Raw genomic sequence first — 25,181 nt, 5'->3', positions numbered from 1 at the left:
TCAGTGGCCATAAAGTGGTTAAGCGGTCAGCTGCTAACCAAAAGGTCGGCAGTTTGAATCTACCAGCTGCTCCCTGGAAACCCTATGGGGCAGTTCTACTCTGTCCTGTAGGGTCTGTATGAGTCAGAAGCGACTCGACAGCGACGGGTTTGGCTTGGTTTTGGTTTCTGTTTGTAGCCCTACCTTATCTTCCACTTCCAGAGTTTCTTGAGCTTTTGGGGGCTCTAAAGGACAAAGTGGAGTAATTCTGGACTTTCTTCACTGCCAGTGTAGGATTCCCCGTTCTCAGATCAGTCAGTTACAATTCATCCATCCATTTTTAGCTTCCAATTTTTTTTATTTTTCTATTCTTTTGGGTTTATTAAATCTTTAAAAAAAAAAAAAAATCCTTTTCCTTGGGAGGAAGTGAAGTAAATGTATTTCAATCTGCCATTTTTAACCAGAAGACTCTCAGAAAGTTTTTTTTAATGCAGCTTTGCAAGTTATTTTTCTAAAAAATGCATATCCTTGCCTTCCTATTCTGGAACAGTGCATATGAAATATAATCAGTTGTCAAGTTTTGCTACAATGAATATGCTCTCAAGTGCCCATGAGAATTACTTGCCTGTCCACTAAATGACTGTAGGCGGTGCTTTTCTTAGTTCCTGTGTGAGGTCCCATGCCTTGTATTGGCTTTCTTCTCTCTTCCCGTATAGCTCCCTTCTGATGTTGCTCTTCCCAAGCTGCTGTTGCATAAGAGACCAGGTCATATGCTGAAGTTATGGATTAGAACCAGTTGGCTCAGCCATCATCAGAGGGATGCTGTGAGAATAGCAGGTGTTGGCCATCAAGTGCACGGTCTTGGACACAGTCTTTCTAATGCTCTGAGGCCTCTCCTGCTGCTTTCCTGGTTCTCAGAAGAGTTCTAGCTAGGATTGCTGATGAGCTTCCTCTCTAGCATGGTCTTAAATGGTTTTCGATCTGACTGAAGGGAAAGGGGGAAAAAACAGGTAATGTTAGAGTATCTCCAAGACAGATGTGGATGAATTGAATCATGTCCTAAGTGCCCCAGTGGAGCTCTGTTTTTAAAGGAATACACTGGTAGGTCTTCTTTGTAAAGGAGGAAACCCTTCCCCTCCCCACCTCCATAATTTTGTCCTTGGTGTAAATCTGGATTTTCACATTTCTTCTCTAAGAGCAGGATCAGCTATGGCCTGACACCTGCGGGCTAAGAATACCCACCCTCTGCCGTCAAGTTGATTTTGTCTCTTATTGACACCATAGGATATCCAAGGCTGTAAATCTTTATGGAAGCAGACTACTACATCCTCCCACTGGTGGTTTCGAACTGCCAACCTTTCGTTTCACAGTCGAGCACTTTATCCACTGTGCCACCAGGGCTCCTTGAGCTAAGAATAGTTTTTATGTTTTTAAATGGTGGAAAAAGTCAAAAGAAGAATATTTTGTAACACACGAAAGCTATATGAAATTCAGATTTCAGAGTCCATAAATAAAGCTTTACTGGCACACGGCCACGCTTGTTTGTTTGCATATTGTCTGTGGCTGCTTTCATACTGCAATGGTGGAGTTGAATAGTTGTGAGAGAGACTGTATAGCCTGCAAAGTCTAAAAGTTTACTGTCTGACCCTTTAAAGAAAAAGTGTGCTGACCCCTGTCTTATAGGATCAGGCCTTCCTTAGAGCTTTTCGTAGTTAGGGATGACTGAAGGCTAAGGGGTTGGCAGGCTCAGTGTGATAATTCTGTTGAGACAGTACACACCAGGAGTCATTGATGGAAATCAAGTGGCAAGGCTGATCACATTGGTGGGATCTTTACTTGTTATGCTTTTTCCTTGAAAATATGAGCAAAATCAATGCTGTGTTTTCTTCATCTTCATTCTGAGACTGCAGACTCCAAGGCCCCAGACTGGGCCATTCTGGGCAGCAAAGGAGCTTCTGCTGGAAGTAAGCCTGCAACTGGAAGAATTTCCCCCCTTGCTTCTTCCCCTGGTCTTCCTCTCCTGCTCTCCAACTCTGGCCATCACTTAGTAGCCCCATTTGTGAGCCTCGCTCTGTGCCGTGTCCAGCAAGGTCCACCAGGGAACTTGGCTCCTTACAGACATTCTATCACTTGTCCTTCTTTTCAGAGTTGACAGAACTGTTGTTACACCTTTTGCAGATGAAAATGCCAACTCACAGAAACCCATTTATCCAGGTCACCAGATAGCAAGGCTGAGAGTTATAGACCCTGTCTCCTAGTTCTGAGAACCAGCTCCCTTATTTCTGTGATTCCACCACCTAGCTTTGGTACATCCTGGACCAGGAGGCTCACAGATGGAGGCTGAGCCAATGGTCAGCCACATAGGCCCTAGGCAGCAGACACTGCAGAGCAACGGTGATGGCACTGACTGGTGGGGCTCGTACAGGGCCTGACAGATCCATTGAGGCCCTGAGGTCAGGAGTCAGCCTGCCCTTGGCCACATGAAGAAACCAGGGCCAGAGTGAGGAAGGGACTTAGCAAGTTAGAGGCAGAGACCATGGCTGGAACTCAGCTTCTAGCCTGTCATAGTTATCTAGTGCTGCTATAACAGGGCCCCTGCTGGCTCGGTGGTTAAAAGCTACAGCTGCTAACCAAAAGGTCAGCAGTTCGAATCCACCAGCAACTCCTTGGAAACCGTATGGGGCAGTCCCAGTCTGTCCTATAGAGTCACTATGAGTTGGAATTGACTCGACAGCAACTATTAGTTGTTTTTTTGGCTATAACAGAAATACCACAAGTGGATGACTTTACCAAACAGAAGTTTATTCTCTCACAGTCTAGTAAGTGAGAAGTCCAAATTCAGAGCGCTAGCTCCAGGGGAAGACTTTCTCTCTCTGTCTGCTCTGGAGGAAGGTCCTTGTCATCAGTCTTCCCCTGGTCTAACAGCTTCTCAGCACAGGGACCCCAGGTCCAAAGGACACAGTCTGCTCCTGGCACTACTTTCTTGGTGATATGAGGTCCCCCATGTGTCTCTGCTCTTTTCACTTTTATATCTCAAAAGAGATTGACCCAAGACACAACCTAATTTTGTACATTGAGTCCTGCCTCATTAACATAATTGTCACTAATCCCACCTCATTAACATCATAGAGGCAGGATTTACAGCACATAGGAAAATCACATCAGATGACAGAATAGTAGACAGTCACACAAAACTGGGAATCACGGCCTAGCCAAGTGACAAATATTTTAGGGGAACACAGTTCAATACATAACATAGCCCACATCCAGATGATCGGCATCAGGCCCACACGGACTGGGTTGCTTCGGGAATAGCCCAAGTCTTAGGATCAAGAACCTTGGATCTAGCATTCTTCTCTGGGCCTCTCATTCTTCCTTTTTCTAAAAACGAGGTAGTTCAGTGAGAATTGATGCAATCAGCTCACACATCTCTAACTTGGATACAGGTGGTCCCTTATAAAAGAAAATGAGGTAGGGGCAGCTGGCGTGCCTTTTAGGCTTCGGGTGTCAGTAAATGTATTTTTTCCCTCCTCCTGTAGGGCTGACAAGTCAACCCCACTGATCAACAAAGGCCAGCCAAAAGGACCAGGTAATTACTTATTTAAAACTGGAGTTTATTTCTGCTTAGTCTGTGGGGGTGAAGTGGGTGATGTCTCTAGCCACGGAGTCAGCATGTGTCAGGGCGCAGCCACCATCCATGCAGCAGCCATCCTGCCCTCAGCAGAGCCCTGTACCCCCCTCATCCCTGTCCCCCTGCTTCCATGGATCTATCCCTCATCCCTGCCCACCTGCTGACATGGATCTAGAAGTCAGTGGAGAAGGTGGCGACACCTTGGACGCACCTCACGGCACTGGCATGCCACACGCTCTCTGTAAAGGCTGCATATAAATTGGATAAATTGCATATAAATTATAAAATTAGTGGCTTTTAGGGGACTTTTCCCTTAACAAATCAGAAAAATCTCAGGAAAGTTGCCTTTCAGACATGACACTGGCTTTTGTAGTAATTGTTTATGTCTCATGGTGATGACTGATGGGGAGCATATTGTAAAGTTGGTTCACTTTGATCCTACCAGCTGTGGATCTCTCTGGAACAGAAGCTCTGGGTCCTCCATCCAACACCTTGGTCTTGCACCCACCAGCACCCATGCCCCGGAAGTCACAAATAGTAAGTGGAAACAGAGACCTTGACCAGCCCTTCCTTTTCTGCCCCTTTGTTCTAGCCAGGACCCTGCACGTTTATTCTCCAAGGGCTCAGGGAGTTCAGAGGAGATGCCTTTCTTGCTCTTCCTCTGGTTGTGGGTGGAGAGGGAGAAGAGGAGGGAGAAGCTGCTTCTTGGATGCATGGTTGTTTGGACCTGGGCAGGACATGTCCCAGAGCCCATTAGCCCACCAGTGTGTCCGTCTAGTCACTGCTCCCAGTATAGACACACACCCCACATACGAGCCGACACCATGCTGCTTCCGTTTCCCCTCTCTGTGACTCCACTGGGATTGCTTCTCTTTTACTTCCTGTCTTAGTTCACCTCTCCTCCTGGAAGTCTCCGTGGCTCCTGAGCTACACTTTCCAGCCGCACCTTGACTTCTTGTGGGCCCCTAGAACTGTGCCTCCTGCCATAATAACAGTTGACTTCTCTCCTTTCTTCTGACTCAGACAAAGTCAAAGCCCAAACGGGTCAAAGCCCTTTATAACTGTGTGGCCGACAACCCAGATGAGCTGACCTTCTCCGAGGGAGATGTGATCGTTGTGGACGGGGAGGAAGACCAGGAGTGGTGGGTGAGTCTGGGCTGGGTCCCGTGAAGAGTCCAGGGAGGGGCTGGGCCGACTCCCCTGGCCACCTGGCCTGAGACACCTGTTCACGGTGTGGTTCTCTCCACCTCAGCATCAAGTGAGAGTCTTGCTTTCCAGTCCACAGGCCTTGCTGGCTCCTGCTTGCCCCTTAGTGCCTACCGATGTCTCTTCCTCCATTTACATCCATTTCTGAGTGGGCCAGATTCATCCCCCGTGTCTGATTCCTGCTTCATTGGGGTGGGCGGGCCACTTGGGCTGCAGTTTCCAGAGCACATTTGAGGGGTCTGAAGTGAGGCCCCTACCCTCCTCCCCCCACTGCCAGTTCAGTGGAGTGAGGAGAATAGAGAGGCCAACCTGTGAGGCAGAGTCCCTGGGTGTCGGTCTTGGTTCTAAACTAGCTGTGGGCCTTGCCAGGCATCCTGGGTCGCTGCGGGAGTGGAAGGAGCATGTAGGTTCAAACCTGATAACCTTAAGAACGCAAACTCTGCTGTTCACAGGCTGTGCAAGTTGCTCTTACCTGTAAGCCTTAGCTGCATCATCTGTAAAAGGGAGATAGCCCACGGCACTGCCCTAAAGATCGCGTGAACTCAGGGATACAGCGAGTACCCAGCGAAAGGCAGCTACTTAAGATGAGGACAGTAGAATTAAATAACGTGTACCAAGTAGGGACATAAAGTGGAAAATACAGAAAGTTAAAAAGAGGAAAATAAATGCTGCCCATAACCTCACCCCCCCCCCCAAAAAAAAAAGCCCACCACTTACATTTTGGCAGTTTTCTTTCAGACTTTGTCTACATATTTTACATTGTTGAGATCATACTCAATATATAATTTACCCAGAGTGAAAATAAATGGGTTTTTGGAATTTTCCATGAACGCTTGGTTAAATATAAATAGGGCCAGGTCACGCCTTTGCCACTTTCTGTGACTGCGGTTCACAAACTTTTCTAATACTCAGTCGCTTCATTCAACACAAAAAAGGCAGGTGGGGAGTGGTGGTCACGCTAGCTGCTCTCTGTGCCTCCCACGACTGCTCGTAGGACTAAATGGCGCTGGCTGGTGTGAGTATCCCTATGTGCAAACATCTGAGACATCTCTCTGAAAAGGGCCTTCCACATCGTAGGCACACAGTATTTGAAAGGTAAGTTGAAAGAAAAAGAAATAGTTGTGATGTTTTACGCAAAGTATTCTCAGAAGAGATTCTTCTGAACAATGTTTGTTTAACCAAATGCTATAATACTCTTCAAGGTTTCTAACATTTGGCATTTTTTACCAACCTGACCTTTTATTCATTTCAGATTGGTCACATTGATGGAGATCCCAGTCGCAAAGGAGCGTTTCCTGTATCATTTGTGCACTTTATTGCCGACTAAACTGCTACTGAACAAAAACATTTCTTTCAGCAGTTATTTATGTTCCTGTTGCATTACTGGTACCACAACTCTTGCCAGACAACCAGTTTCATGAATTGTATTGTACTGTAGCCCACTTTCTCTGATGCCACTGGTCTGTTTTAAAAACTCAAAGGCAATTTTTATATGTAAATGAATTGTTTTTATAATTTGTGGTTCTCATGAAACATTGCTAAACTTTTATTAGGACAAACTGAATTTCCTAAAAGGTGAACTGAACAGTTATTCTAAAGTGCATAGCCAAGATCCTGAACCTACCTAAAAATGTTTAAATGAAGGGTACTGGAAATAAATCTTTCCTGTCTTCTTGGCCTGATTCTGCAGTCAGTGACCTGTAGAGCAGCTACTGGTTAGGATGCCAGTAAACTGTTGCTTCAGAAGTCCATAACCCAGCCCTGGACTTTCTAGATAAAATGCCATCAGTTCACCTTTAAAGGACCTGTATTCCTCTGAAACCACCCAATGTTTGTTTAAAGCAACTTGGAAATTTACACACGAGTGTTGTACTTTCTAGCTCTAATTTGTGAGGTTGCAACTATCATTATATTCTGCATGTATGTATAACCTGTTACTGTGAGCAATCATACTTTACAGAACTACTGAGGGTTTATTACAACCTGTGGTAACAGCAGTTAATTCAGGTCCAGGAAGTTACATAAAAACTGCATTTCCTGAATTTGGTTAAAAACTAAGGATGATGGATTGCAAAAACAGTTCTTTAAACTGGTTATATGCTTTAAGTGTTTTGGAATTTGCCTTCTTGAGCTTCTTTAACCACACAGAAAGCAACTGTACACAAACAGAATGTTGTGGTGCAGACCATCATGTTAACGTATCAGAATGCTGTTTCCTCTGGAGTGTACCACTGCCTTCCCTGTCTAGCACATGAGGATGTTTATGCAGTTTAGTGTCTTGTATTTATATATCAACAGGAACGGTAGTTACACTGTCTTGAAATTTGATCTGTCCATTTGTAATCAAGAGCATATCAGAAATCTGTAGGTCCCTGGTAATAAAATACTCTTAAATATCCCAATTTTAGTATTAAGTTCATCACGTCATTCGTAAACTTAAGCTACTGGGGGGAAATTAGGTTGTATATGATAAAATAAAAAGTCATTAGTTAATGAACTTGACTGTCATACCTCTATCTAGTAATTGTGAGCATAAGATTCATAGTAGGAATATTGGGAATTTTGGCACTTTTTGAGAATAGACATATGATGCCCACCGGGATTTTTAACAAAAATTAAAGGAATAAATTTAAGTATAGGCTTGGAAAGCGAGGCAACAATGCTATTACCGCAGTTGTTACGATGGTACATTTGATTGAAGCAGCCTGTTTTTACCACGCAAGACTCTTGTAGGTGTAGACTTTTTTTTTGTTGGTTGGTTTTTTAATTGCATTGAATATTTTGTTGCTATTATAAAGAAGACAGAACAAACTGGAATGTTTTATGATGTTGTACGGCAATTTTGCTCTCTGCCTTTCAGAGTTCCGGGTAAAAATGTGTTAGATCTGTAATTAAAGTCTTTTTTTAAAAGCACTACATCTATTTTCACTAATTGTTAACTTCCATTGTTTTGATCCTTTCATTTAGTTTTAATTCATAGATTTAACAAAGTAAACAGATGTATTTTGCACAGTGCACTTCTTATGTATATTTTAACACAATCCTCCAGCATCTGTATCTTATAATCAGCCTTTTGACCGCCTGGTGCCAGCTGTACAAGGAATTAAAGTTGACTTATGTCAACATTTGAACTCCAGTCCCACACGAATCTATCAGGTTCACTGGTACATGAATATCTAGGAAATATTTTTCCAGTCTACAATTTGGTGGTGCTATTGTGCAGTAATTAATATTATTCTTGTCAGAAGAGAAATTCTATTAACTTCCCTGCTAATATCCTTTCCTAGGTATTTGCTCTTTGCAAATTAAAAAAAACAAAACACAGAGAAAGAAAAACATTGTAGATACCTATTTATATTTAAAGTTTATGTTTCATGAACTTCAGCTGCAAGATTCTGGCATTTTGCATGCCATTTCCATCAGATCTGACTTCAGGGGATGATGACTCAGAAATCTGTGCACAGACCAACAGTTACTGTGTTACTCTTCAGGGGTGGATGATGTAACAGGCAGCTTGGAATGCTATTGGAGATGTATGATATTCAATTCATTTACTTGATTACTTTGGTCTAGTTGCAGCGCAACTGTATATACTGTATAACCTAAATCAATTCTTATTTTCGTTGTCCTTAATGCAGTGATTTATAATTAGAGCATGTTTAATAAGTTTACTCTCCTTGTTAACTAGTCATTTGACTGGAAAAAAATAAAAACACTTTTAAATGGACATGGTTTTACTTTTACTTTGTTTATCTTTAAAGCGTTATTAAGATGGTCCCTCTTAAATACACTAAGGAGCCCTAGTAGCACAATGGTTAAGCACTTGGCTACTAACCCAAAGGTCAGCGGTTGAAACCCATGAGCTGTTCCACAGGAGAAAGACGTGGCAGTGGGCTTCTTTAAAGATTAAAGCCTTGGAAACTCCGTGGGGCAATTCTGCTGTGTTCATATACATCTACTCTGTGGCTAAGAGTCGGAATCAGCTCGACGGCAAACGACAGCGGCAGCATACTATACAGGAGATTCTTTAAATACTAGTTAGTCTGAGCATGAGGGGTAATCTTTGAAGGTTCTTTTAACTCTGAAATAAAAACTGTGGCTTATACACATCATCCTGACAAGATATTTTTAAAAAATTTACTTTTTGTGTCTTAAATTGGCTATGTCACTGTTCTAAAACACACAAAGCCAGGTCCCCAGTCCAAACTTTTTGACTGACTGGAGCTCCAAGCACAGACGGTTGAGCGCTTGACTGCTAGCCGAAAGGTTGGGCGGTTCGAACCCACCCAGAGGCACCTCAGAAGGCAGGCCTAGTGACCTGCTTCCGAAAAGTCACAGCCTTGAAAACCCTACGGAGCAGTTCTACTCTGCACACATGGGGTCGCCATGAGTCAGAGTTGACTCGGTGGCAACTAACAACAACAGACCTCCAAGCCAGTGACACTGCATCAGTGGGAGGCTGGTACAGAACAGATTACGTTAGTCTTCCTCTGACAAGTTCTCCGTGTTCATTATCCACTGAGTGGACTTTTATTGCAGTTAGGTGTTAAGTTTATTTGCATATAAAAATGACAAATGAGGTTTCTTTTTTAACCCCAGAAAATAAATAACTTCATTGAGAGTTAACTCATTGTTTAATAAGATACATTTTAATATAAAAACAAATGACCAATACTTCATACCCTGCATTTTCTTCAGAAAATCCAGAACAAGGGGTCACTTCCAATTTCCACAATACTTCAGCATTGCAGATTGAAAAGAGCTGGTTAGAAAGCAAATGAACTTTCAAATGACGGTGACGTCCACTTGATGGCAGAATTCAGGATTTCTCGGATGTTAAGACAGAGTCAAAGGCCGTGGATAAAACTTTACAAATTGCTTGTGCTTGTTCCTACATTATGTGAAAACATACAGTAAGAAAAATGTTCATAAATCTCTTCCTGAACTTAATTTGATGTGATGACCAGCAAAAGTATAAATCTGGCTCTCAAACCCCTCTCCTATGCCTACCCATCAGCAGTTTTGGAAGGCCCACTACACACGCCTGCCTTGGTTAGCAGAATACACATCCTGGTGTCCCCTTGCACGTGTGGCCCTTTCTGCTCTCCTTAGAATAAACCCACTTGGTACTTTAGCATGTGAGGACTATCACAGCATCAATAAGGACAACAATATACAAAAAAGGAGGGATGTCCTGGCCCATGGGGGAACACACCTCTTTCCCTCATCTGCTTTATGTTCACCCTAAACCTTTAAATACAGGCACAAGTGAATGTTGCTCCCGGGCCTGGTATTCATTAATTGTTACTATGTCAGGTATTAGATATATAATGGACAGCATCTTGTCAGCCTTTGAAAAGACTGGAAAATAAAGTCTCTGGATTTTGCCACTTCGTTTGATTAAGCAATAAGAAATCAACCAAGGTAACTTAAAATCTCACCAGGCTGCTGCACTGGTAAACCCACAGGCTGTATTCTTCGTTACTCGCATCTGTGGTCTTCAGAGCCAGTAAGCTTTTTCCTGCCCCCAGACCATCATCGTAACACACCATCCGGATGATTAAATACAGAGCATGTCTATGCAAGACATCCTGCAGAAATCAGTGAGAATCCAGAAAGGTCATGACTATCTTATATGTATCTCAGTTCTTATACGCATTTAAGATAGCCTATCCATGTTTGGCAAAAAACAGCTGTATAGGTTTTTTACCCAAAGGGACATTCTGGTACGCTCAGTTATGGGGCGTTCTGTCTTCAGGATCACACCTTTAAGTTCTAGAAATACAGGAGGAAGGTGATCTAAACTCACTCTCCCTTCTCTGCCCAGCTTCCAGGCTGGCAGCTGGTCTTAATTGAGGCGGGGTCCTAAGTTGAACACGCATTAGGAGGCATTGGTGGGGATGCTGGCACAGCCCCTACCTGCACAGGAGATACAAAAGGCTGCCCCAGTCACCCTAAGAAATTGATCATGTTTAACACCAGCTGCCAGTAATGTTTACAAAACCACTCTGCAAACAGGAGCAGACCTAACTACAAAAAGGCCTTTAGAGGCATGAACTCCCTAATGCCTAGGATACACTTTTCCTTAATAGATTACATACTTACATACTGATCTGATGTTGATACTTTTATACCATACTTGGAAACTCCCATAATAAATTCTTCCTCCAGAGGAACAAAAGGCAACTTTCCATCTTGCTGTAAAGTAGAAAATAAATGAAATTCCATGATATACATTACAAATTACACTATATCCTTAAGTCTGATTAGTCACTTCTAGTGCCTGCCCACCAGAAAACTAACCCTGTAAAGAATGTAGGATACATAACAGCCCAGCAAGAATTTCTTTCCAAAGAAAAATTTTCCCCCCCTTTTTTTTTTGCAGTCCATAAATCGGAGCAAAATTCAGATCCATTTAATGTGTATTCTTCTATCCCTTTGGCTTGGGGTTAACCCTAGTTACAAACTGAGATACTTTTACAGGTCCTGGTGAGGTTAAGGAGCCCTGGTGTTACAGTGGTTAAGAGTTCAGGCTGCTAACCAAAAGGCTGACAGTTCGAATTCACCAGCCGCTCCTTGGAAACCCTATGGGGCAGTTCTACCCTGTCTACAGGGTCGCTAGGATTTGGAATCAAATCGACAGCAACAGGTTTGGTTTTTAGGAGCTCTGGTGGCACAGTGGTTAAAAGCTATGGCTGCTAACCAAAAGACTGGCAGTTGGAATCCACCAGCCGCTCCTTGGAAACCCTATGGGACAGTTCTACTCTGTCCTATAGGGTTGCTATAAGAATCGACTTGAAGGCAACGAGTTTAGTTTTTTTGGGTTTTGGTTAGGTTAAAATATTAGAAAAATAAAGGTCTTTATTTAGATTTAAAAACACTCAAAGCTTATGGTAGTGTCAGCACATGAACAGATAAGGAGACGTGGCCACAGGAGCCGTCCTGCTCACAGCCACTTTCTGTCTCATCCAGGTTCTTAGGTTTGCCTGGGGCAGGCAAACCCTGCTCGGTAGGTGCTTACTCAGCCTTCAAAAATACTCATCAGGAACTTCAGCTATTGAGAAATAAGTAAAACAGCAGATAGACCCTGATGGTTTCCCTGGCAGATTATCCAGTTTTATCTCCTAAATTAGAATACTGCCAAATTTGTCTTTTTTTAAATAAAATATTTCTGGCAATCAGCAGATGTTCCATATTATAAATGTTTTTTGTGGAACCATGTGCCTACATTAAAGAAACTAAAGTAAATAAGCTATGTCCTTAATTCTTACAGTAACTTCTTGCCAAACATTTCTCACCGTCAGTTTAAAGCAATTCTAAGAATCAAAAGGACAATAGTAATTGTTTTTAAAAACAGAGATGCCCTATTATCAGTAACAAAATTTTAACAAGCCAGAATTTTATAGTGATATAAAAAATTTAGTAGTCCTTATAAAGGGAAATAATGCTAGTGTACTTTTGAGGGGAAGCATTATCACATTATCAACAATCTTTCAGTACAATTCTTTACTTAGAAGAGCTGTTCCTTATACATTGTGGGAATGACTTTATATTCCAAACTAAACACTGGAATACTAATTGTAGCACAGACGGACCAAGACTTCCTTGTTAAATAACAAAGTAAATTCATGAATGTTCCTCAGAATTAACTTCCTTTGCTTTCATGAGGGAAGGAAACATTATATTTAATGACCTATTCTCCATAATTTAAGAGACCTTACATTCTTAACAGGAACTAAAACTCTAAAAATAGATAAAGAAATCTTCCTAAGGTAGTAATATCCCTTTGTTAATGAACACAAAGACATGCAATTTCATCTTCCAGAAACTCGGGAAGCAATTTACTAATTGTACAGTTTGTCAGACTATTTTAAAGGGAAAACCTATTGTGTGTCATCAGTCACCACCATCAACTCATTTAAACAAGGAGATCAGACAACCCCATTAAAAAGTTTAAAAAAAGGTACTATGTTTAAAGGCAGGAACAGTGGTCTCTGTGATCCTATGCAACTCAGCCTCCAAGGCACCTTCATACCACCTACAACCACAGCGCTCAGTACACATTTACAACAGTAATAAAAGTCCCGGAGCCGTGTCTTCAGGGAAGACGGGAGAAGGGTGCCATCCAGTGGGCCTGGGACAGTGAACATCCTTCTCCCTTCAAAGGCATGAGCTTCCTGTCAAGAGTCTTATAACCAGAGGCTTTGAATTTTTTTTTTTCTTTTACCTGGGCAACATCTATATAATTTATCAGGTCTAGTGGCCCTTCCAGACTTTTTCCCTCAGGGAGTTTCAGCTTCTCAATGGCACCGACATACTTTATTCGAAATTCTGCACAGGTATCTGAATTACTGTTGCTTTGTCCTAAAGTTAAAAGAAACATTGTAATAGTAAGGCTTCAAAAGAAATACTTGCATTACAGATGCTCTGTCAGTCTTTTCTCAAATAAGAAACAGACTGTGTCATTAGAACTTAACCTTTCATAAAAATTTAAAAAACACAAAAGTTTTTGATGGAATGGGAAAGACCTTAAAATTTCACCAACCTTTTCCTCAAGTGATTCACAATGAATGTATGCTAGATATATACAAATCTCAAAAGGAATACATTAAGTATTAATATCCTTCATTTCAGAACAGGCAGGAAAAATAAAACGTCGACTAGATGATTCAGTGCCTTTCTAATGCATAACGATATTTAATTATTTCTTTTGTTTCCTCTCCCTCTTTACCATGTTAACTTTCAAATTTCTTTCCTGATTCAGGAAGCCTGGTCTTCCTCTACCATTCAGTCCAAAAAAAAAAAATTTTTTTTTTCAAAATATAGATGGAATAATGCCAGACAGGAAGTCCCTTTAACAGAGAACAGGTTGAAAAACTGTGTGTATGCTACAAAATTGAGCCATTTCAGAAATTAACACAAAGCGTTTATGATATCTACTATATTAGAGGAACATTATATGATTACTTTTAGGTTATGATTATTTAATAAAAGGATGCAAACGTTTTCAATATTTTAGAGGCATCTAGAAGAAAAGATAATAGACCTTATAACATTCTCTTTTACATCATCTGGTTCTACTTCTTGCCTTTTATAGATTGACTAATCAGTGATCCTAAAGGGAAAAGTAGAAAGGATTTTAGATAAGAAAATGCATATAGTATATTTCCAATTAGTCACTAGCTATTTATGGCGCTTGGGTTAGAAGCCGCCTTTTGATTTCCAAGGAGCTACTAATTTCAGGTGGCTATACAGGGTCACTATGAGTCAGAATCTTCGGTATGCAGATGTTTAAAAATTTAGAAGTTTCAAAACAGCTTTTTAAAAAAGGGTGTGGCAGAGGGTGAGCTAGCAATAAAGGAATTATTTATGGGGAGCGGGACAAATATCTTGCTGATTAAAAGGATTAAGGAGCAATTTACCTGGAGATACACCGAGATACACTAGCTCAATAACATCAGGAACAACAAAGTAATTAAGGGTAGCATCTGTTGAAACTTCTAAATTCTTGCCACGCAATGTTTTTCAAGCATTTTTAGCCTCAGGCCCATTGAGAGAAGTCTGCCCACGTGCTCTTGCCAACCTCCAACACAGTCACTTCCACCAGCTACTCCATACCCTCAACCCATATGCCACCAAATCTTGGTCTATTTCTAAATACTAATCAAAAATGACAAAGGAGAGGAAGAAAACCCCAAATACATAAGAACCCCTTGTGCTACACTGATAAAACTACATGAATAGAAGTCAAAAGCCTTAGATAATAAATGATCCAACCCCTTGACATACCTGAGCTTTTAGTGGAATCTGTATCGAGGCTGGCCACAGTACTGGATCGTGAAAGCCCCCCAAGGCTAGAATCTACAGACTGAGAAACAAAAAACCACAATATAGTAAGACTGTCTTCTCCCAAGACTCTACTAAACACATTCAAATTACTGTTTATTCTAGTTAAATGGACAGAGAAAAAATTGGGTAAGTTATTCAAGCACATCAACCACGACACATTTTCCTAAAGACAAACACTATTGCAAACTTTGAAAAATACATGATCCCAACTGCTCTTCCCATAAACAACACTGGATACTTTTCTTTAAAAAAATTAGATAAATCAAAATCAAAGCTATTACTCTATGTCCTTAAAAGATACCTTCTATTTATGTTATATGTGAAAATCTATACCTTGCTTTCACATTATTTCTACTTAACACAAAAACAACCCAGTGCAGGAAGCAGGCAAGGAGTATCATCCTTGTTTTAGAAACGAGGAAACAGACCCAGAGAGGTTAAGGAATTAATCCAAGGTCACATCTAGTAAATGCCTCAGATCCAAGGTCACATCTAGTAAATGCCTCAGATCTCAAATGCTGAATCCAGTCTTCTGCAATTGTATTCCAACTAGTATCCGGCACATGGAAGTTATACACAGGCTAACTGGTAGACCAAATGTAACTGTCAATGTGAATTTCAATGAGAAATCAACAAAACTGACAGAGAATCACATATATAAACGTCGTTCATTTTATAGAATTATACTCTCAGGGTGCTTAATTAGAAAAAACATTCTGTGAAAACTTTCAATTAAAAAAGTTGGTCACTGGTGATTCAAATCAAAATGAAAAGGTAAAAGTATGCTCAAATTTTTTATAAGTTTTAGAAGTGAATCAAAGGTGACTATGAGAATATATCAAGTCTTAAATATGTGCCTTCCATTTCTCAATAACTGCACTTCTTGGAATATAATCTAAGATGAGGAGAACTATATGCACAAAAATGTTCATCATGATGTTATCTGCGGTACTGAAAACCTGGAAATAACCTAAATGTTCAATAGGCGAGGGTGGTGGAATTCAGATAATATTACAAATTCAGACTGGCTTCTGGGATGAGTAAACTCCTGAAGCCAGTAACAGGCCAGAACGAGCTTTTGGGCTTCAAATGACCCCTCTACACAGGAAAACGCCATTACCTAGAACAGGAAGAGAGACAACTGACCTATTTTTCCCATGTTCAGGATATAACAAAAGAAGCGTCATCCTAAAACATGAATCTAACAGTCACAACTCTGCTTTAAAACCACACAGTGACTCCCCCTCCCCTCCAGGATAAAATGTGCACGCCTCGACGTGGCGCACAAAGGCTCCTTCTGCATTCCTCCAGCCCACTGCCCCAACTGCCCGCATGCTGGGCACCAGCCACATCAAAGAGCCACTAACAAGGTCCTTACAGGAATCAGAAAATCTGGACTTTAGTACCAGCTCTGCCAATAGCGAGCATTCAGTCCATCTGTTTTCTGATTTAGAAAACAAGATCCTTATGTTTAGGGCTTGTGAAGGCAGCAGTAAGGAGGTTCTGGGACTAGCTCCAGGAGTTCAAAAACTTTAAAGAAAACGATTAATTTTCCCATTCTAAGACTGCACGGGGTTACTAAAATGTCAAGTTGCTGTGCTTTCGGCTGGAAGTATATCAAGTCAGTGATGACGCTGGTTATCTCGCCCTGACTGAAAATCCCGAATGGCAGTCGTGGATGTCTTCATTTCAAAGTATGGACGTTGTGGTCTAATGGTTTGGTCACGCAGGGCAGGGGCAGGGACTAGGGTGAGGCCCAGAAGGTGCCTAGGATGCAAAATTTAAGAAGGCGTCACTTTCAAGGTTGGCACTTGCATGACCCTGGGAGTGAATGCCTCCTTAAGTTTTGTGCCTCGGGCACCTCTCTTGCCTCACCCTAGTCCCAGCCCTGACTACACAGTGTTTTAAAATAGAGAGCTCACAAGGGGGGAAATGATAAGGAAGGCTCCTCAGTAGAAAAAATGTAGGAACCACTGGACGAGGAAATCTCTACACTCACCACAGTTGAGTCTATTCTGACTCATAAGAACCCTATAGGACAAAACAGAAGTGCCCCACAGGGTTTCCAAGGAGTGGCTGGTAGATTTCAACTGCTGACTTATTGGTTAGCAGCCAAGCTCTTAGCCACTGTGCCACCAATCTCTAAGGTCCCTTCGAATTCAAATACTCTACTTCTCTAAGGTTCTAATTAGGGTATTTGCGTCACCATCCAGCTGACTTACCAGACTCAGTTCCTACCTGCAATAACACTGATCTTCTTGCCTGGAACTGGAATGTCTAACCTTCTAAACTTATTCACATTCCACCCACATATTTCAAAGCCCCATTCACTTCCCACATTTTGTTTTTTTTGAAGACTTCCTTCACAGCTTTAGCTCTACAATATTCCTAGTCTCTGAATTATTCAAGTAATATCTGACAGCTATAATACAATTTCACTTTTTCTTGGTTATTTACTGTGTCTGGAGTATTCTATGTATTAATTGTATTAATCATGTCTCAATATCTGAAACAACTAGAAGAAATACATTTTCTGCTTTCCAAAACAGTTAGCACAACTTACCTAAACGCTAAGAGGCTAGATCATGGGGGGTGGGGGGAGGGGGTACCTATTAACCAGGAAGCTCACATGAGGTTAAGTATGTGAAAGTGCTTTACACTTTATAAAGAATTCAATCAACTTCGAGGGACAGAGTAGCAGGGGTGAGGCTCTGGGGACCACGGTTTCAGGAGACATCTAGGTCAACTGGCATAACAAAATTTATCAAGAAAATGTTCTGCATCCTACTTTGGTGAGTGGCGTCTGGGGTCTTAAAAGCTTGCAAGTGGCCATGTAAGATGCATCATTTGGTCCCAAACTACCTGGAGCAAAGGAGAATGAATAACACCAAACACAAGGAAAGCATTAGCTTAAGAGACAGAAAGGGCCACGTAAACCGGAGACTTCATCAGCCTGAGATCAGAAGAACTAGATGGTGTCCAGCTACCACCAATGACCACCCTGACAGGGAACACAACACAGAGTCCCTGAGGGAGCAGGAGAAAAGTGGGGTACAGAACGCAAATTCTAGTGAAAAGACCAGCCTTACTGGTTTGACTGAGATTGGAGGGACCCTGGAAGACACAGCCCCCAGACTCTCTGTTGGCCCAAAACAAAAACCATTCCAGAGGCCAACACTTCAGACAAAGATTAGACTGGACTATGGGACATAAAATGATACTTGTGAAGAGTGTGCTTCTTAGCTCAAGTAGATACATGAGACTAAATGGGCAGCTCCTGTCTGGAGGTGAGATGAGAAGGGGGAGAGGGTCAGGAGCTGGTTGAATGGACATGGGAAATCCGGGGTAGAAAGGAGGAGTGTGCTGTCACAGTAGAGGGAGAGCAATTAGGGTCACATAACAATGTATGTATAAATTTTTGTATGAGACACTAACTAGAATTGTAAACTTTCACTTAAAGCACAATAAAAAAAAGAGAAAGAGAAAAAAAAAAAGAATTCAATCGACTGTTGTTATTTGAATGGTATAACCTTTGACTCCTCTGTTGTTCTCACACCCCACAGCCAATCTACCAACAGGTCCTGTTGGCACTAGTCTGAAAATACATCCAGAATATGACTTCTTATCATCACTTGTACCACCTCCCTCCTGTCCTAGCCTCCATCATTCTACTGGGATTATTACAACATCCTCCCAACTGATATCTCTGCTGCCAACCTTGCCTCCGTTAACAGCAGTCAAAGTGATTCCAATTAAACTTAATAAGGTTATGTCACTCCTCTGCCCCAAACTCTCCAATGGTTTCCACCTCGCTCAGAGTAAGAGCCCAAGTCTTTACGATGGCCTACAAGGCCCCACATAACCCGACTCCCCCACCTCTCTAACGTCATCTACACCCCTCCTGCCTGACTTCACTCCACCCCAGTCGCACCGTCTTCTTGCTGTTCCTCAAACCTGGCAGGCACGCTCCTGCCTTAGGTCTCTGCACCTGCTGTTTCCTCCACCTGAGCCGCTCTTCCTCCAGGTACCAGGCTACCTCATCTCCTTAGGCCTCTGCTCAAATATCAGCTATAAAATAAAACCTTTTCCAAATTTAAAATTGCAGTAGTTTAAAACTGCATCACTCCCAACCCCCCACCACTCTATGCCCTGCGATTTCTTTCCTCCCATAGAAGTTTTCACTATCTGACATACTCTTATATTTTACTTATTTTTTTCTCCCCCAACTAGAATGTAAGATCTATGAGGGCTGGCTTTTTTTTTTTTTTCCCTCTCTTTTTAACTGCTCTAGCCTCTGCAAGTAAAAAAACAATATTTGACACATAGTAGTGCTCAATCTAAGAGCCCTGGTGGCACAAGGGTTAAGCGCTTGGCTGCTAACGGAAAGGTCAAGAGTTCGAACCCACCAGCAGCTCCGTGGGAGAAAGGACTTGGCGATCTGCTCCTGTAAAGATTACAGCCTTTGAAACGCTATGGGGCAGCTCTACTCTGTCCTACAGGGTCGCTGTGAGTCAGAATCAACTTGACAGCACACAATAACAACAACAATAGTGCTCAGTATGAGTGAACGACTGAACAAGAGTTTTCGTGTTATAGTCCAGGAGGCAGAAAAGAATATTGTTCTCCTACGCACCAACAAATGGGCATCACAAACCTAAAATTCTTAGAATAGATATAATTCAGCTATCATCTTTATACTCTTTCACCCTGACCTTTGAATAGGACACCAAAGTGGCCTGTTGAATAGATCTTCAAAGGTTTGTTTTACATGAATTAGATCCATGCATACTGTCAAACAACATTCAGAAAGTCTCTGGAATACAGGTATTTGCCAAGTTCACTGTTAAGTAGAAAGAATTATAGTTATGCATGCCACCAAACTCTGGAATTCAAGAGATCCGGCCCCTTAATCATCTGCAATTTGTAGCATTTAAAAAATTAAAAAATCAGTGTATGTTTCAATGAAATAATTCATAGGTTGCATCCATTCTAGTTTAGACTCTTTAAGAATTTCAGAAAATCTACCAACACAAAATAAAATGAAACCAAGTACAGAATGTGTCTCTAGCTTAAAAATGAATGTTAAAACACACCTAGTTTGAAGATGGCAGACAGTCTGCCCTAGTTAGTATCCTCTATGCAGTATCAGAAGAAACAAAAGTCTCAGTGCTCTGTGAGTCCATTCCAAATTTCATTCCCCCTACCTTGCTCTTAGTACTGATTTCACTGCTTTGGGAACTGCTACTACTGTGTCGTTTTTTGCCTTTCCGAAACATTTTTCACCATAGCTCGATCCAAAGACGCTCCTCTGGAAAAACAAATGTTGGTTACAATTCTATCATGAAAAGCGACTTTAAATCACTGTCTTGGTTATCTAGTGCTGCTATAATAGAAATACCACAAATGGATGGGTTTAACAAAGAGAAATTTATTTCTTCACAGTAAAGTAGACTAAAAGTGCAAACTCAGGGCGTTAGCTCCAGAGGAAGGCTTTTTCTCTCTGTCGGCCTTCTCATCAATCTTCCCCCAGTCTAGGAGCTTCTACGTGCAGGGACCCCGGGTCCAAAGGACACGCTCTGCTCCTGGCACTGCTTTCTTGGTGATATGCGGTACCCCTGTCTCTCTGCTCATTTCTCTCTTTTATATCTCAAGAGATTGCCTCAGGACACAATCCAATCTTGTAGACTGAGTCCTGCCTTACTAACACAACTACCACCCATCCTCACTCATTAACATCATAGAGGCAGGATTTACAACATACAGGAAAATCACACAGTACCAGGAATCATGGCCCAGCCAAACTGATACACACATTTTTGGGGGGACATAATTCAATCCATGACAATCACCTTTTGTGTAATAAGATTAAAAATCATTCATTCCTTTTGGTTGTATAAGTATATTCCTTTTACTTACAACATAAATATTTTCCCTTGACCACAAAATTTGGATATTATCCTTTCTCATGCTTTCTTCTTAAATTACAAAAAGTGAAACCAATAAACCAAAAGGGCAGAAATCTAACTGTCATATCTAGAAGTATGAAAAGCACTTCTCTCAGAAGTTATACATGTCATCTACTTTTCAAAATACTCAAGTGCCTGATTTCTCTTTAATCAATTCAAGATTTTAGCAAAATACGTGATACAACAACCAGTTTACCAGCCAAAATATTGGGATTAAGTTACTGTCCTGGTGTCACATTCTGTAACTGGTAGGGCTAAGAACAGAAGACATACCGACTTCTCAGAAATGTGCATTTTTCTTAAAATCTTGAAATATCTTTAAAGTAAAAACACATAAAAACATTCCCAGGTGATAGCTTCTTATCTCCCCACTGCAATAAGGCCAGGTAAGGAGGTGATGTTAAGTTTTGCAGAGTCAATTTCATATACCTTTTTTAAAAATTAATATTCAACGCCTTGGAAACATTAATAAGCTTTACCTTTGTCCATTTCATAGGACCTAATATATTTTACTGAGAAAACTATTATTAACTAACCTGCATATTTCAAAGTTCAAAGTACTTTCAAACATGTTTTCTCATTTTATCCTAACAGCAACCCTGTGATGTATTTGTTAGATGCACAGATATCTTGTAAGGGTCTACCATGTGCCACTTACTGTGCTGGAGGCTCTAAGCCCCTACTCTCAAGGGCTTAGAGAAGGTAGGGTATAATCTGCATTTTATATATGAAGGAACCATGGCCCATCTTTCAAGAGCATTTATGAATAAGATAACCTAACAAATTTTACTACAAATTGAATTCTACAAAGGGAATAAGGAAATCGGCTTACTATGGAATCTGCTACTATTTTATTGTCTTCAAAAGTTCCACAGACAACAGTCTACACAGATGGCTTCCTTTCATTCTGACATGGTCACTTTTTTTGGGAAAAACAATGTACCTGATGAAGGGAAAAGAATGAATAAATCATGAGGTGGTCAATTAACGTCCCTGCTCCAACTGAAAGTTTCTCCCATTGTATTTGAAGACCCTACTCTAAGTCCACTTACAGGTATGACCTTAGGCTATTACCCAAGTCTGACTCCTGAGTCCAGGTTCTTTTATCAGTCTCATCATCCAATTTATTTCTATACTCTCACTTCATTTGTGGAGTAGCAAGAAAATCTGATTCATTCATTCCTTCATTCACTCCTGAGTAGTCAATGAGCACCTACTAGGTGCTGGGGACACATCAGCTGGAGATACAAAGACAGACAAAGCCTCTAACCTCATGGAGCTTCTATTTAAGAGGGAGTAAACAGACCAACAAGAAAAACATATTATTAGGAAACAGTGGTTGCTATGAGAAAAACTGAAGCAAGTTAAGGCAATACAGACTGACTAAAGGAAGGGGTGAGCATTTTAGATAGAAAAAGACGCTCTGAAGAAGTGAGAGTTATGAAGGCTGAATGAAGTGAGGGCAGCTATACGCAGGTGTGGAGGGAAAGCATTTCAGATAGAGGGCACAGCAAGTTTAAGGGCCTTGAGGGAACAAGTTTGATGCAAGGAACAGTAAAAGGTCAATACGGCTAGAGCAGGATTAAGGAGAAAGACAGATGAGGAGGAAGACAGGCAGGGGCCAGATCACAGAAGGTCTTGTAGATCACTACAAATGTCTGGGTTTAACAGGAAGATGCTGGAGGCTTTGAAGTAGTCAAATGACATGATTAGATTTCTGTTTTAGCAAGATGACTCTGGCTACTGGGTGAAGAACTAACTACATAGGACAAGAATAAAAAAGGGCGTCTGGTTAGAGGGCTGTTACAGATAAGTTGTTGCAAATGATAACCCTGTCATCACAGGATACTTTTCAATAAAAGAGAGAAGGCAGGAGAGCCTTATTCCAAGGTTGCCCAAAAATGGGTTAACCCAGCAGTGTAAAGCAAGATGTTAGCAGTCTCTAGTGGGTTAAAATGTCAGTATAACATATTTATGCACATTATATAAATATTATCTATATAGCTATTTCAAATATGATTTAAAAATAAAATTTGGTTCTATTGTTAGTGGAATCCTAAAGCATCTCCTCAAATCCCTCGAACACTGGAATGATTTGAAAACTCCTACATTATAATATAATGCCTTTACAACTCCTTAAGGCTTTCTTTTGAATCAGTCCAGGAGCTCTAAAAAAAACATTTATTAAAGCCTTTGATATCTGCCATATTTTGATGGAAGTTCTTCAGCAAATCATTCTGGGTTCTAAATTATTCAGGCAGAAAAATGAGGCCAATGATTCTCACTGTCACTGGGCTGTTCCACAGGCTCATTAAATGCAAAAATGCCTAACACTGCACTCATCACCTTCCTCTCTAGATGCACTCCTCTCCTATACTCTCGCTTTCAGGAAATTACAGTATTTTCCAGCTAGAAACTGGGAGTCATCCAGGCCCCTCCCTATCCTTCAGTCCCCACACCCAGCCAAGCACCAAGAACCACTGAACACATCACCTAACTAGTTCCCTACTCCATCTAACAGTGCCCAACATCAGGTCCCCATCATCACCAGACTATTGCTTTATATAACTATTTTTTTTAGTATCTGATGAAAGTGATAGACCCTCAACCCACAAAAATGCACACATGCACAAAGTTTCGCACGCAATTTAAGAAATTCACAAACCCTCTGAAAAAATATCATGGATGAGGGACCTTGTTCTAACTTAGAATCCTAGCCACCTTTAAATCTACCACCACAGTACAAAATGATTTATTGAAAACACAAATTTGATGTCACTAACCTATTTAAAATCTTAAATGGCTCCTCAAAGTTAGACTGAAGTCAAAGCTCTTCACCAAGACATACAAGGTAATCATTACTTGGCCCCTCTTTACCTTTCCAGCCACATCTTCCGTAACAACTTGCTTCAAACTTCAGTCTCTAAGGAATGTAAAACTGCTTGTGACTCTCAATATACACAGTTTCCATGCTTTGCTCCTGCCATTTCCTCTGCCTGGAACAGACCCAGTCCCTTCCATCTTTTATTCACCTGACTAACTCTTAATCGTCTTTCATTTGACTCATTTCAGGCTTCTTTTCTTCTAGAAAGTCTTCTTTGGACCTCCAGGTTGGGCTAACAGATCCCTCCTCCATAGCTTTTGTATACACCTCCATCACAGCATTATAATCTGCTACTGTCTACCTATGAAAGGGGCCCTGTTGGCACAGTGGTTAAGCACTAGGCTGCTAACCGGAAGGTTGGCAGTTTGAACCCACCAGCCGCTCTGTGGAAGGAAGACGTGGCAGTCTGCTTCCACAAAGATCACAGCTTTAGAAACCCTATGGGGAGGTTCTACTCTGTCCTATAAGGTCGCTATGAGTCAGAATCGACTTCACGGCAGCACACAACACTGTCTTCTCCTAGCTATCTCTCTACACTGTAAGCCCCTCAAAGGCAGGGGCTAGGTTATTCATCCTCTGTATCCCAAGTGCCTAGCACAGCCTGACGGAGCACATGCTTAACCAACCTAAGAAACTTCTTGGGAGTTGACACTCAAATAACAATTGTCATTTACTTAACACCTACCTTGAGCCCTGCACATTGCTAGGTGCTGTATATATCACCAACCCTCACTACTGACCAGCAAGGTTGTAGTATTTCAGCCCCTTTCAAGTGAGGAAATCAAAACTCCAAGAGATTAAGTGACTGAGCCAAGGTCACCAGGCTAATAATCGATGCAGCCAAGTTTTGAACTTAGAAAGACTTGGCTCTGAAGCTCTTCCCAGCCACCACTCTGTTATGGAGTGCCTGCCACTTGCTGGGTGCTGAAGATACGACAGTAAACAAGACAGACCCAACCCTTCGTGCAGCGGGAAAAGGCAGTTGAAGCTCTTTATCTCCTCACCCTCCTCTCAAAGGGCAAGAAAGGGCACATCTTGACATACAGGAAGACAACCCTGCAGCTAGAGATGCTTCCATTCCATGTTGCTCTTATCTGCCAGGACAAATTCAGACACGATCACCTACCGTCTCAGGCTTTACTGTCGCACAACCAGACAGTGGCAGGGCGGGAAAAGAAGCCTGGCACTCGGACGTTTGCTCCACACCTCACTGCCCGAGCAAGCAGACGCATGCCCTCCTTCCTGCCCAACGGTCCCCACTCTTCGACCTCAATGCTGCCCGCACCCCGCGTCCGCCACCCGCACCTCTGGGTCCCCCTCTTCCTACCTGGTCGCCCTCGAAGCGACACTGAAGACCGCTGGCTCTTCTCGCAGCCCAACCCCATAAGTCCCAGTCGCTGGTTCACCCCGCCCGGCGCCGCCCTCGGGAACCCGGTTCCCGGTCACTTACACTCGAGCCGCCCGCAGGGGGCGCGCGCTCATCTCTGGGTGGGGCGAGGACTCAGCCGCTGGCCTATCCCTGGAACCGCTTTGGGTTCGGATCAGAGTCGGACCGCTACAGCAGCCGGCGCGGGTGGCAGATATTCCTGTTCTAATTCCAGCGCCAGTTTTTTCAGCCCTCCTTTCCCCGCCTGCTTTACACCCCCTGAGATTATAAGCAGGCGCA

The 25,181-nt window shown here is 42.0% G+C and overlaps 2 protein-coding genes across 7 annotated transcripts in view; one reads left to right on the top strand and one right to left on the bottom strand.

Annotated features, from left to right (window-relative positions):
• ASAP2 (ArfGAP with SH3 domain, ankyrin repeat and PH domain 2) overlaps positions 1–9,098 on the top strand; it is a 227,684-nt gene extending 218,586 nt beyond the window's left edge. The window contains exons 25-28 of the mRNA XM_004373077.2: positions 3,519–3,568; positions 4,056–4,147; positions 4,634–4,756; positions 6,069–9,098. Coding sequence (XP_004373134.1) covers positions 3,519–3,568; positions 4,056–4,147; positions 4,634–4,756; positions 6,069–6,143 — 340 coding nt within the window. The 3' untranslated portion in view covers positions 6,144–9,098. The remainder of the gene's footprint in view (positions 1–3,518; positions 3,569–4,055; positions 4,148–4,633; positions 4,757–6,068) is intronic.
• A 329-nt stretch (positions 9,099–9,427) lies between these two features.
• On the bottom strand, positions 9,428–25,179 carry ITGB1BP1 (integrin subunit beta 1 binding protein 1). 6 transcript variants are annotated; one of them, XM_023728273.1, is made up of 9 exons: positions 24,966–25,177; positions 23,415–23,554; positions 21,464–21,574; positions 19,870–19,973; positions 14,606–14,684; positions 13,044–13,180; positions 10,922–11,014; positions 10,258–10,407; positions 9,428–9,707 (listed from the first exon to the last, which is right to left on the bottom strand). In XM_023728273.1, exons 4-9 carry the CDS (start codon positions 19,939–19,941, stop codon positions 9,636–9,638), a joined length of 603 nt encoding a protein of 200 aa, XP_023584041.1. In that variant the 5' UTR covers positions 19,942–19,973; positions 21,464–21,574; positions 23,415–23,554; positions 24,966–25,177; the 3' UTR covers positions 9,428–9,635. The 6 variants fall into 6 exon arrangements, with proteins under 6 accessions (XP_023584041.1, XP_023584040.1, XP_023584039.1 ...); XM_023728272.1 differs by lacking the exon at positions 24,966–25,177 and adding an exon at positions 24,843–24,901; XM_023728271.1 differs by lacking the exon at positions 23,415–23,554.
• Positions 25,180–25,181: the final 2 nt, after the last annotated feature.

The sequence above is a fragment of the Trichechus manatus genome, unplaced genomic scaffold (assembly GCF_000243295.1).
Source record: "Trichechus manatus latirostris isolate Lorelei unplaced genomic scaffold, TriManLat1.0 scaffold00023, whole genome shotgun sequence".
NCBI classification, from domain to species: Eukaryota; Metazoa; Chordata; class Mammalia; order Sirenia; family Trichechidae; genus Trichechus; species Trichechus manatus.
The sequence above is the reverse complement of the archived record's forward strand: the minus strand, read 5'-3'. Positions and strand labels throughout refer to the sequence as shown.